The 14,450-nt window shown below is 33.9% G+C and overlaps 1 protein-coding gene across 2 annotated transcripts; it reads left to right on the forward strand.

The window, feature by feature from the left end:
- Positions 1–4,132: 4,132 nt before the first annotated feature.
- LOC108345465 (protein IQ-DOMAIN 31) lies at positions 4,133–14,086 on the forward strand. Of its 2 annotated transcripts, XM_052869661.1 has the most exons (9): positions 4,133–4,311; positions 4,398–4,479; positions 4,627–4,666; positions 6,023–6,114; positions 6,755–7,015; positions 7,687–7,890; positions 8,481–8,555; positions 12,387–13,488; positions 13,797–14,086. In XM_052869661.1, the coding sequence occupies exons 4-9, from the start codon at positions 6,031–6,033 to the stop codon at positions 13,826–13,828; spliced, it is 1,758 nt and encodes a 585-aa protein (XP_052725621.1). In that variant the 5' UTR covers positions 4,133–4,311; positions 4,398–4,479; positions 4,627–4,666; positions 6,023–6,030; the 3' UTR covers positions 13,829–14,086. The 2 variants fall into 2 exon arrangements, with proteins under 2 accessions (XP_052725621.1, XP_017439552.1); XM_017584063.2 differs by lacking the exon at positions 4,133–4,311 and having other exon boundaries at positions 4,339–4,479; positions 6,758–7,015.
- Positions 14,087–14,450: the final 364 nt, after the last annotated feature.

The following is a 14,450-nucleotide window of genomic DNA, read 5'->3' on the forward strand; positions in this document are numbered from 1 at the left end:
TATATTCATGGGTTAAAATTTAATATTTATATTCTCTCTCTCTTATATTTTCTTTTCTTTTCTCCCTCTATCCCTTTTATTTTTTTCTTATTTTTTTCCCAAATTCTCTCTAAAATTTTATTTCCATATTTTATATCTTTCAAAATTTAAAGGATCATATTTTCAAATAGATAAAGTTTTTATTTACTCTAAAAACAAATTTCAGCGTGGGTTAGTTGAGAAAAATTATCTTTTGAAATTTTTTTATTATATATTGAAATAATTGGAATTTGGGTAGTTTGTTATAGTTCCTTAAAATTTAATAAGTTTGTGTTTAAGCTATAAATTTAATTGGAATAAAGTATTACAAATAAATGAAATATTGTGATTTTAATAGAACTAAAAGATAAATGATGTAGATATAAAAGTGACTTAATCACTAGATTTTGCTTTGATTGAGAACTATATTTAAATCTTTATATTTTAGTTATTGAGTTTTGTTTGGGAAATGATTGTTTTTAAATGTCTTTAATTGAACTTTGTTGTTGATGTACATGGTGAGCTTGTTTAGAGAAAAAGTTAATAAATAAAAAATGTCAAATGACTAAATAACCAAATTTTAGGGATAATTGTAAACTAAATAAATAAATAAATATGGGTAGTAAAATAAAGGTTAAATTATTTAATTCGTCAAGGAAAATCTTAAATCGGTTTTCTGATTTAATGTCACTTTATACCAAGTGTCGTGTATTTTTGTTTTATCTTGATTCAAACCTAATTTTTTTAAAAATTAAACAATTTTGTCATTCTTCAAATTTAAACACATTAATTTTTATAAATATTATCCAAATAATTTTATTAAATATTTTTAACAAAATTAAATTTATTTATATTTATATTTTAGATTAAATTTTGTTTAAAATTGTTGTCAAGTTATTAATAAAAAGTAATGTTAATAGAAAATAAGTCAAAAATAATTTAAACTAACAAATATTATGAACTTGTATATCATTTGCATCTCATAAAATAAAATAATTTAACAACTTTTTCAATTTTTTTTAAATCATTGTATATTTTAAAAATGTGTAAAATTCAATAAATTATATACGTTTGAGTTGGCTTAAAAATAACAATTTTACAAATTAAGATATAAAATTTTAAAATAATTTAAAACGTTTAAACAATTTAAAATTTGAAAGTAATTTTAAATAAAGTTTTAATTTTGTTAAAAATATTTAATAAAAATATAAATTTTAATAAAATATTTGTAAAGTTAATTTTTATTTCAATTTGGAGAGGGACAACATGCTTTCTTTTAAAGGAAATATAAGAGATAAAATAAAAACAAAATGACTAAATTGAGAGTAAGATAATGACACTTAACATGATAGTGACACGTGCCACTAACACTGTTGCATTACACTGCCACAGTCACATTGAATGATGTTAATTTGACACATGACACTAAAATATATATTAAACTTATACTAAACTAAAATAGATACTCCAACATGACTTTAAAGATGGGGTTACGACTAAAACATATTTTAACATGTGAGACAAACACTAATATTTAAAACGTTACTCACATTTAAACACATCATTGATAATGACCAATTTTACTTCATTATCCAACATCAAATTGATGGAAATTGTCAACTCTTCCTTTACTTCTAGTCTTGTTTAACTCAATTTCTTGTTATTTGTAAGTGATTACATTATTAGTTGTAATTAGCCCATTTGATGGCTAATCCCCATTCAAAGAAGCTGGGAGAAGCTACTCACCAAAGAACATTGCCAAAACCCAAGAAAAGAGAGAAGAGTAGCTGAAAAGATGAAGAACCAAGGCTGCTGCAGAGAGTCACGCCGGGCGCCTACTGGCCTAGGCGGCGCCGGGCGTGACAGTGCTGACCGAGGGAGCGCTGGGCGCCTGTCTGTCGAGCCGCCGGGCGCGACTTTTGCTGATGTGGCAGAAACGGCTTATTTAGTTCTGGAACGCGAAGGGGTTGGCATCTTTGGCATCCCAGACACGATTTCTCTCAATTGGAGCGTGCAGAGGCGATCTAGGAGCTGTGGGAACAACCCTTCTTCATCCTTGGGTCTTCATCCTTCTTCCATTTCCACCTTTGTTGTAAGATCAAACTCTCCATTCATGGAGAGCTAGTTTCATTATTGTTGGGGATTGATGTAACCACGGATCTCTTATGTAAATTACAGTTGTTTTGAATGATTATATGCCTCTTTGATTAATTGTTAGTGTTTAATTCCTTTGCTTAAAGCTTGTATGATTGATTCAACCATATCTTGATTTTAGGGTTTGCTTGATATTGGGAAATATTGGGTGAATCTAGAACTGGATTAAACACCTAAAGGAAATTGTATCTAGGGATAGAACTAGGACCTTTGGTTGTCTTGAATCTCAATTCTTAAAGCGGATGAACTTGTTAGGTTTTCCAAGGGATTGGAGTTTAAGAAGTAAGTCTAGGCTCTTTCTACCAAGGGATTGGGTTTGAGTAATTTAGTAGATTGACATTGGCATATTAATAAAGAGGAAGTGTTTTTCTTTGCATAAGAGTGAAGTAGGTGAAATCATACCCCCAACAATATCATTCATATCATTTCTAATCTTTTCATTTCCAAGTGTTTGCATTATCAAAGATCACTTTTACCCTTTATGTTTTATCTTTAATTTAATTGCATGAAAACCCCAAAAACATGGAATCATTCTTTAGTCTAAATTAGTTAGATATTATACGATTGTCTAGGACATGAGTCTCTTGGGAAACGATATCCGGTCTTACCGGTTTTATTACTTGAACGATTTGGTACACTTGCCAAAGTATCAACAATCATACTCTAAAACCAATAATATGGTTTCCAAAACACAAACTCTACAAGGCATCATAAAAAAAATCAGTAAACAATGAATTGCAAACTACAATAGAAAAAACATTTATTGACATTCATTTCTAATGAACACATGGCTCTAACAAATCAGTTTTCAAAGGACATCAAATTTCATTAATGAACCATAATTTTACTGAATTCAATTTTCAAAGTTGATAAATGAACCTAAGGCTTTAATACCCAATTTGCCCATAAACTCTATTTTTGTCAAATATTCTATCTTTTCTATTTTAAAAACAAATTTCCACGTAATGAATTGTTTATTAAGCCACGAAAGTTGAAAATTACACATAAACATGCCTAATCATGGTTTATTTAACATTCAATCATGATTTATTTAACATTGGCTCACATAATTTACTATTAAGGTCTAATTACATCTATGTTCTTAAATTAGAGATCAAATTGATATACATAAAAAAAAAAGGAAAACCTAACCTATTTAAGATATTTATACAAAAAGGGAAATGGATGGAATGATTTAACTCTTATAAAACATACAACATAATTTATCAAGATTCAAACAAGAAACAATGAGTAATTTTGTCATTGTAACGAACCCCTACAATACATCACCTCAAATCTCCTCATTTTGTAAATAGTGAAATTGGGTGCATCACTCTCAAATTGTCGCTTTCCATTACTTGCAAATCAACTAATACAAGCAGGTGATTGTCTCACTCTCTCTTACTTCACACAGTAAATTTATTGATATAAAAAATATGTTCTTAGTCATCATATGATAATAACGAAATATTTAAATATGTAAATTAATGCTAAATAATAATAGTAGTTGAAATTGTAATGATAAGTTTTAAGTTGTTGTTTTCATTGTACACAAACAAAATATAAATTTTACGTAAGAAAATCACTGTGCCCGCCCATAAATACAAAAACGGCATGAATATGGTGCGTTTATTACGGGGAGTGATAAGGTGGGGCTGTTAACTTCACTACACCACCCTCACTCTCTCTTTATCGCATGCTCCACGCAATCTCCCACACTGTTCCTGCCACCGTGGCTTCCAAACCTTGCACCACGCAAACTACCCTCATTACAAGCCACGCGCTTTCATCTCTGCCCTCCACCTAATTCCATCAACGGTTCAACTCTACCAGACGCGACTCAACGCGTGAAGCACAGTTCGAGATACAGGGGTCTAATAGTCATTTGTCAATGCTTCGGAATAAAGATTAAAGAAACTGGAACACTTCGTTTTGAAGTAACTGCACTGGCACTCCCAGAAACAACCTTCTATTAAATCACAGCAACTTCTTTTTTCTTAGCGTGTCCTCGTGTGCAGCACATCCTCTCATTTGCACCCTTGGATTAAACCATTCTTGTTGTCAACGATTTAAAATCAACCAAGTATTTGAATCGGACGGTTACGAAGAGGGTTCTAGACTGTGCACGAGTGACACGTGGTGATTTCCCTACAACTTATCCAGGCATTTCAGTTTCTTTCAGACATTTTTTGTTATTTCAAATTTCACTCATCCAGCTAGCACAGTTTACAGAGAGCAGCAGCATCAAACAAAGCAACCACAAAGTTTAGGCAGCTTTAGATCAATCTTCTCTCTCTCTTTCCCATGGTACACCAACTTCTTGTGTTCTTTCTCTTCTCTTGTTCACTCCTCTGTATATATTTATCCTCTTGCTCTAGAATAGTAAACTAAACAAATGGGGAAATAAATTATTGTTTTAATTTTGCATTCTCATTGTTTGGTTGTGGTTCGCAGTAATGGTAGATTTGAAGTGAAAAGGTTCCACATTGGTCAGGTAATCTTCAGATCTAGTCTCATTCTAGCTTATTGGCACCAATTTCAGACACTGATTCAAGGACCGAGCACTGTTCTGTGCCTCCTAGTTCTTGCACATAGCAGATCTTGTGGATTCTAGGGTTTCTGTATTGGTGCATTTCCAATTACCTCTTTCCCGTCCGTTAATACATTTTCAGTGTTGCGGAATTTCAAGTGAAATATGTTCGATTTTTGGTTTTGGTGAATTCAATTTTTCCATTTTAAATTACCTTTTTTCGCTGTGTGTTAATATATTTTTCTGTTTTGTGCTTGTATGTTGTTGATTGATTACTGTTGATTTGTAGTCTTTTAGATTTGTAGTGCTCAATCGAATCTCAGCAGGCAGGAGCTTGGAGCTCGAGAGATCAAACGTAGTTTGCATTGTATTTGTTTTTTCATCATTTCCTTTCCGTACGCTATGATTGTCGGTGGCTTATAGGGCTTGTTGTTTTTTAGTCGAGGATTAGCGATGGGGTTTGGAAAAAGTCAAAGAGTGACGGTGCATCATATTAAAAAGGATATGGACATGATACCATTTTTTTTAGTGCTGTATTATTGCATCAGTTTAAAAGATGGTACTAATTGAGCATGATATCTATTGACTATTTACTGTGGATAGTTGATTGGTCAGTAATTATGTCATCCCAAATTGTTGATAATACTTGATTTAGATTTGGGAAATTTTGTTTTTCTGTTGTTGATTACATAATAATCATTGATGATTTTTCTTTATTGATAAGGAAAGGTAGTTAGTTATTCAGAGACTAACATCCTAATGGAAGAAAAAGCTACTGTATGTTTCTGCTAAAAATAATGCGGAAAGGGAAAAAAGTTATTATTGTATAAGTTATTTTCTTTGCATAATTATATTTATTGAGAAGCCGTCGCCAGATGTGCTTTTATACATAGAAGATTCGTTATTTTTGTTTAAAGGTCTATTAACTTCTATATTATCATTTACATGTGTCTTTAGGTATTGTTTGATTATCGCTATAAATTTAACGTAATTTCCTTTATTGACCTCTAAAAAAAAATTTCTTTTTGAAAATCATAACATTATCTTACTTTTTTTTTTTTTCTGAATACTTTCGCGTACCAAATGGAGGGCATGCCAGGTTTTTTAAGATCCCACCTATATGCTTGGCTAACTAAAGGAACTGACGAGTTCACTGTAAATTCTTTTAGTTGCACTAAGTTAATTGAATTTGGTGATCTAGTTAAGCAGCCAAGCAGGCATCGTGCTTGATTTCAGGATAATTACATACTTTCAATTTTACTAATATGAAGCAACAATCATGGAGATCAACTGAGAGATCAGTTTTACCTTCTTTTACAGGTGCCAGTATGGGTAAGTCACCTGGAAAATGGATCAAAACCGTACTGTTTGGGAAAAAGTCATCCAAATCCAATATTTCAAAAGGCAGAGAGGTAATGTTGTGATAATTAAGGCAACATCACCATTCTGTTCATGTTTATCTATATTCATATTTCACGAATACATTTACAAATATTCTTTCAAATTACATTGTTTTTTTCATGACATAAATAGCCCAATATATATTTCTTCAAGAAAAATGCAATACACTCTAGCACTCTTTTTTACACTTTTTATTGGATAAAATTCATTGAAAACTACAAAATCATGTGCGAGGTTCATTAAATAAGAAGTTAGATGTACTAGAGAGCTTGTTGCTAGCGTTCTTTTTCATTTAAATTTTAATGCATGTGATTGGTACTGTTAATCATACATTGTCATGGACAGAGAGAATGAAAACAGGAAGTAGAGAACACAAATTCCGTTCTCCTTAAATAATACATTCTGGTTTGGTGTTGTTGTTGCAGGACTTAACTTTTGTTACTACTTTGCACTGTGCTGACCTTTGTTGGCACTCAGAGGAATTTGAAAATAACCTACAATTAGTCATATATTGCTAATAATTATTGATTCTGTTATATTGTTAAAAGTATATCTTAAACTTATTTTTCTCAATGACAGTGATAGTATGTCATATGGACTCTCCCTTCTGTAATAAAATACCTGACTCTGGTTTACTGTAATTTCATTTAGAAGCTTGTTACTAAAAAAGAAGGAGTAATAGTTACCTCCAAGGTGCCGGAAACGGGTTTGACTTTAGAACCAACCTCTGATGCTATTCCCAATCGCGATGAAGTCCAGGAAGTGGATAACAAAGAAGCAGAAAATGTTTTACCTGACAATCAAGAAATAGACTTAGTAGGATCTACTAATGAAGAGGATGCACTGGATCCCGAGAAAATGAGGCTGGAGGAAGCAGCAACAAAGGCACAAGCTGCTTTCAGGGGTTATTTGGTATGCAATTAACTGATTTATAGAATGCTTTACTGATTAAATTGCTAATGTCTTTTAGTCTGAAAGCAAAACTGAACTCTAAATATGAAAAGTATGTTTTAATCTACACTGCTAAAGAATAGTAATTGAGTGGAGTTGATTTTTACATCTGCTATTATTGTAAATTATCTTTACATCTGACTTGGAGGCTTTGGTGGATCAAGAAATTACGAGGTGTAGTTGTTTATTATTATTAGAATTGAACCTTGACGCTTAATGTGATATTTAGAGTTATAATCCCTGGGCTTTTGTAATTTATCTTTCCCCCTTCCCATATTTCTTTTCCAACTTGAGACCATATTTTGTAAATATTATCTAAGACTGACATGTTTATCGTTACTTGGGAAATTGTTTTCTTGACGAAGATAAACTCTGCCTGATTTGGGGGTTCCCCCTTCTATGACACTCTTTATAGAAAGCTGTACTTCATCCGTAAAATCTTTTGCTCTCTTGAGTTATTCAACGCTTCACTCATAATTTGATAAATATGTCTATGAAAGGCTGGCATACAAACAATTTCTTGACCTGTCAGAACTATCTTTGTCAAGTTTCGATTGTGTGACTTGTTGTAAGTTGTAATATTTGGTGTTGTTCCTTGTTGTTCCTTAACTAATCGGAGTTTTTTCATGAAGGCTCGAAGAGCATTTAGGGCCTTGAAAGGCATAATAAGGCTGCAAGCACTCATTCGTGGGCACTTGGTTAGGAGACAAGCTGTTGTTACATTATGCACTATGTATGGTATTGTCAAGTTTCAAGCACTTGTTCGTGGAGGAAGAGTTAGGCAGTCTAATGTTGGTTCTGAAATCCATGAGAAGTACAATATATTGAACCCTCTGGTAATTTTTAAAAAATTGAATTCTCAGTAAATAATTGTTAGTCACTCATATTGTTCTTCTGATTAAACTCTCTGTATGGAAAAGTATGCAAGTGACAAATGCGTGTGTTGTCTTGGTCATAGTATTCTTCTGGGTTATTGGGAGTGGGATGCCGATATGCAACTGAATTTATAGCTTACCTGATTCTCTTTGTCACATTCGAGCTAACTGATTCTATTAAATACGAACACTTATTCTGAATTATTCATTCCTACAAAAATAAGACGGTCATTTTCATGCACTACTTTTTTTGTCACAATCAGAAGAAATTGGTGCATTATACAGGCTGTTAAGATTGTCTTCAACTTTTCTTAACTAGTTTTTTACATGGTGAAATATTGCTATGCGTCAACAATCTGTATTGAACAATTTGTGAATTTTGTAATGAGTTTCTTTTGGTTATTGGGTAGTGCACCAGTTAGCTGTTGTTAGATAATTTTGTGTTTTTGAGTGTTCACAAGTCAGGGATGAGAGAAGGTGGGGGAAGATTGCATGTGTTATATTTCTAACTACTGCTAATAGTTTTCCTTCTCGATGTCTTGTACCTTTAGGATGGCAAATTTGTCAAGCCAATTGCTATATCCACGAAAATTACAAAGCTGTCAGCAAATGCATTCATTCTTAAGGTAACTACTCTATGTTCATGTTAAGTTCCTTTTTTGGGCTACTTATTCTGTGCAAGTTTCATTCCAGAATGTACAATAGTATGCTCCCTCTTGTCCTTTTTATAAGAATTAAAATAGAGATTTTGCTCGGTCCTTTTTATGAGAACCACTATAAAGTGCAGCATAGATAATTTTTCTTTCAAAATACTCTTAATTATGAGTCATTTCTTCAGGTTCAATAAATAGATGGTGGAAAAAATCAGTGCATAAGGGTTTTTTGAAGTCCAATTTGCCTTGTATGTACTTAAACAACTTTATTTTTTCTCTTCACATGCAACAAGAGCAATAAATATATTATGAAGAGAGAGATAAAAAGAATTGAATAGAATACAAATATTTCAAAGAAATAAAATAAAGCATGTCTCATTAATATTAAGGGTAGATTTGGAAAGAACTTATAAATGTAGGACAAGTTTAATGTTATTAACTAAATTCATTAGTTTTTCCTTGTAAATTGGTTAATTAAAGTGTGATAGGTTTGATACAGTTTACAAAAGAAGGAAAAAAGAAGGTAGTTAATACAGTTGTAATTACATAACTGCAACAGACTATTATAAATAGTCTTTTTAGGAGGTGAGCAGGGAATTTTTGGAGTGTTTTGAAAAGGGGAAAAGTTAGGAGAGTCAGGTCCTCTCGAAAGACCTTGAGTGTTGTACGTGATTGTTCTTGTTCTTACCACATTGGTAGCACTGTTCTTTTTCTAATAAGACATCCAAGAATCTGTCTTGGAATTCTCTAGTAAATTCTGGATACCTATCAACTGGTATTCAGAGCCTCTTTTCTGGTCCTGTGGGGCATGGTGAATACAAGACTGGAATCAAGATTGGATGGGCTTGAAAAGATGGGGCAAGAACATGATAACGAGTATCATACACGGTTCCAACATCTGGAAGACATGATTTGGGGTTTACAGTGTGGTGGAGAAACTGTCTTCAATAACGAAACTGACTGATGATGATTTGGTCACAAATGGAGACAATGATGGAAGCAGAGAGAGATGAGGAGAAAAGTTCGGGAGTGTCCTCAAAATGGAGAAAACTGGACATCCTTGTCTTTGCAGGAGAGGAGGCCTATGGGTGGACTAACAGATTGGAAAGGTTTTTCGATTAAAGGAAGTCAGTGAAGAGGAATGAATGCAGGCTGTCATGGTTGTTTTGGAAGGGAAAGCCTTGAATTGGTTTTAGTGGCAGGAAACCTGCAATCCAAATCCTATGTGGGAGGCATTCAACCAACGATGCTTCAAAATTCCTTCGAAATTCTGATTGGCTTGTGACAAACAGGTTTAGTGGAAGATTATATTGAGCAATTTGAACAATATGTTGGGTTCTTGAAGGGGATTCAATAGGATTATCTGGTGGCATCTTCTTGAATGGGTTGAAGGAGGATATCAAGGCTGAGGTCAAATTATATGAACCCACTAATCTTGCTGAATTGGTGATGAAAGCTCAGATGGTTGGGGAAGAAATCAGGTTATAGCAACAGGGGGAACACCGAATGAAAACAGGAGCAATAATGTGTATAGGCCATATTCAATAACTAGAAGTTTCTCCAGAGATGTGGGAAATTCTATTGTCGCAAGTAATCATAAGAGAGGGAAAGGGGAGACCCCAGACATGACAAGTAGCATCACTAGTCACCAGGGAGGGCAGCCAGCCACATCTACCCAGCCCATGCCTCCTCCACTTCCTCCTCCACTTACTGAAGACTATATTCTAGAAGTGTATCCAGAACAACGGCTAGATACTAGAAAGACCACTCAAGGTGACTTAGAAGTTCTTATCAAATGGAAACATCTTTCAGATATTGAGAATAGTTGGGAATCTGTTTCCTGCATTCATAAAGAATTTCCAGAATTTCACCCTGAGGACAAGGTGAATCTTCATGGAGGGTTATTGATAGGTTTGATACAGTTTACAAAAGAAGGAAAAAAGAAGGTAGTTAGTACAGTTGTGATTACATAACTGTAACAGACTATTATAAATAGTCTTTTTAGGAGGGGAGCAGGGAGTTTTTGGAGTGTTTTGAAAAGGGGAAAAGTTAGGAGAGACAGGTCCTCTTGAAAGACCTTGAGTGTTGTATGTGATTGTTCTTGTTCTTACCACATTAGTAGAACTGTTCTGTTCTGTTTCTAATAAGACATCCAAGAATCTGTCTTGGAATTCTCTAGTAAATTCTGGATACCTATCACAATGTATTTTGTTTAAATGTAAAAATTTGAATGTCTGTAGTGAGAAAACATCATTGTGACAGAGACAGTAAAACACTCCATTAACCTCTCTAAATAGGGACCAATTCCAAAAAGATTGTAATTGTTTTCCACAGTAATGCTATTGGTTTCGTCAGGTAATAATATACATTTTTCAATTAATACTTATTTAGGTTTTATGTAAGATGATTATGTAATATCTGCAATTTTGAGTCCAATGAACAACAGGATGTATAGTATGGACCAAAGATCTACATTTTCTTTTGTGGCTTCTCAGGTTCACAGCAATCTATACTGACTAGACTACAGCTAATCTAAGTAACTGACAACTCAGCATAACTGACTGAAGTTAGTTACAATAGATACTGAAGTGATTACAACCATAAACGCTTGTGTACACTATCCGTCTGAGCATCATCACCTTCAAGATGAAATTGGGCCTAAAAATGGTTGTGTATGACCTGCTGTTCCCCATTCCCCTTGTTAAAGATAATTTGGTTACATTAAATAGAAAAATATGATATGATCCTATTACATTAATTAGGAAAATGTCTAAGAAAATATTTCTCATTATTATTGATTTTGTTCCTTATTACTACATATATTCTGTATTATACATATGAATTCTAGTGTCCACACCACACAAATTACAAGCAATCCTTGTAATACTCTCCCGCTGTTCACAACAATTTTGTTTTTGTTGTTGACTTACCATTGTTTAAAGTAAGAGTAACCTTTTGCATGAATGTAGAGGCAGGTGCTCATACTTTCAAAGTCACTATCTATATGAAATTTGTGGTCATTAGGTAAACCAAGAAATGTTAGTTTGTCACGACCGTTGGAGATCCTTACAAGTTGGTTTTGAGGTTAAACTAGGCTTAAAATTCACTTGGTTATATGGTATCAGAGTCTATTTTAGTGAGGTTTGTTTGGTTTATCAGCCCTTTCACTATTCTCACATTTGATGTTCTTATCATGATGGCGAGTGAAGTGAGATTGAGTTAAGTTTAAAATTCATTTTTTAAGAATGATGAAGACTTTTTCTTATATTTATAGATTGGAATTGCAAACATTTAAAGTTAAACTGAAAATTTTAGAGACTCCAATTTAAATAAATTAAATCCAATGATGGGATTGTAAAATCAATTAGTTGTTGCTAAAGTGTGTGCATGCTCAATTTTAATCTTAATCGTAGGTTCAACAGTTTATTTACTGCTACTTTTGTCATAAAAACACTGGGAGTTGTTCACAGGAAGAGTAATAGGCTTTGATTGTCCTGGGATGTATGTATGGAAGGAGGAATTCATACCAAGAAACTATGATTACCCATCTTAAAATGTTGAGACTGTATTTGTTCTATCTGGGTCTGAGTGGGATGTTAGTTGTGTCTATTCTTTTGTTTGGTTAAATTTTCTATATGGTGAACTTGTCTTTAATCTTGCCTATCCTAACACTAAAATTTGTGGGTGAATATAGTTATTTTTTTTGTATATTTCTATGTCAATAATCTTGCCTATCTTAACACTAAAATTTGTCTTTTATGATCAGTTAACTTGGGCATGTAATAATGATGTTTGTTGTTCCAGCTTTTTACTTCGTCAACTACAATAATGGCATTGCGGTTGCAATATGTTCCGGGTGATCCAAATTCAGTCCTAAGTTGGTTGGAGCGCTGGTCAGCATCTCAATTTTGGAAACCAGTTCCCCAACCCAAGAAAATTCAGGATAGCAAGGCTCAAAGAAAGCATGGCAATATTTCAGTTGGAGATACTCAAACGAGTAAGTCAAAACGTACTAACAGGAAGCTTCCTACTTCGAATTTTGACTCAGTCCCAGTGCTAGCAAATCCTGAATTTGAGAAACCCAAAAGAAACTCAAGGAAAATTCCAAGTCAACCCTCAGATCCCGTGCAGGAAAATCCACAAAATGAGCTTGAAAAGGTTAAACGTAACTTGAGAAAGGTTCATAATCCTGTTGCTGAGAATGCTGTTCCTTCAGAAGTTGAAACTGAGATGCCAAAGGAACATTTGGAAAAGGCCACAGTTACCTCATCCCTTGCTGTTTCAGAACAAGAGGTCGTTAGTTTTAATGACAAGGTCAAGAAGGAAGCAGCCTTAACTGTTTCCAGCGTGCAAGATATAGAAACTACTCCAAGACTTTCAGCTAGTAACGAAATGCTTGACACACCAACTAGTAATCAAGTGACTGTGGAATCGAAGCCCTTGACTGAAATTACAACTAAAGATAAAAATATTTCCGATGAAGTAAAATATGAGCCCATAGATTTGCCAGAGCTTATTTGTGGAGATGAAAATTCTCTCTTGACAAATGGAGATTTGAGTCACAAGGAAGATCCAATAGGCAGTGAAAACCAGAAACCGAACAGAAAAGGCTCTAATGTAGCAAAACAGGAACGTGCAGATAATGGAATACAGAATAGTCCAACATTGCCAAGTTACATGGCAGCAACTGAATCTGCAAAGGCAAAGTTAAGGGCACAAGGATCTCCAAGATTTGGACAAGATGGAAGTGAAAGAAACAACCAGACCCGGCGCCATTCTTTGCCATCCTCAACTAACAGCAAAATTAGTTCGCATTCACCCAGGACACACAGACCAGTTCACTCAGGTGGCAAAGGGGGCAACAGAAGCGACAGAACTGTATCATCATCTTCTAGAGATGGGAATGGTATGTGATAGTTTTTTCTATATAGTGGTTTTTTGAAAATTCACCCGAGAAAGCATAATGCTTTAAATACATTGGGAAATGATTTCACTTATTTCAAATTACTGTTAGCTAAGTTGTCAGATTAGCTTAATCATGCCAAACATGTCTAAAATGCAAATTCTGAAACGGCATAGTTCCTTTTATTAGCAATTGAACAACTTAGCAGATGCGAACTTCCAATTTTCAATCTGCGTCAGAGTCACATTCTGGTATGTCTTCTTTTTACTATGAATGGATCGTAATCATCAATGGGTCTGTTCGCCTTGCAGGAAAGGTAATTCAAGCAGAATGGAGGAGGTAATTTGAGGAAGACCGATGTTCTGGAGTGGAACATGAGGAGGCCGAAACTCGTGTGGTTTATGTGTATCTTTGATGAAAATTGTTGAATCGATAGGACTATAGGTGTGCTTAAATTCAGGTTATTTCTTCACTTGCTGCATTTTGGGCTTTGAAGGTGATTTGTACATTATAGGTTTCTAGTTTTGCATGATGCACCTATACCTAAAGTTAATTATGTTTTCGGCATGATTTCTGGAATGTCCAATTCTCATTTAGCACACGTGTTTGGTGTTACCAGAACTTTTCTGTTCGTACGAGGTATTTTTTCCAATGTTTTTTTTTTTGGGATTGGAACAGCCCATCGTCAATCACAAACCATATTGTTCTGTTATGCTGATTTCTCACTAACCTAGGATGACAAAATATAGAATAAGGTTATATTTTTGTACACGCTTTCGTGTCAAACGCTTGATGTTAGGAATGATAGACGAAACGAGTGGGGAATGGAAGTTCCCTTGTTACGCCAAGTATTGGGCATTGAATTGCATCCTTTGCATTCATTTTATTTTATAATGGTACATTCATAGGTCTCCACAATTTTTTTATTTATTTGTAGGAGCTGAACACAGAAGGCGGTTACAAGA

This window comes from Vigna angularis, chromosome 1 (genome assembly GCF_016808095.1).
Source record: "Vigna angularis cultivar LongXiaoDou No.4 chromosome 1, ASM1680809v1, whole genome shotgun sequence".
Lineage (NCBI taxonomy): Eukaryota > Viridiplantae > Streptophyta > Magnoliopsida > Fabales > Fabaceae > Vigna > Vigna angularis.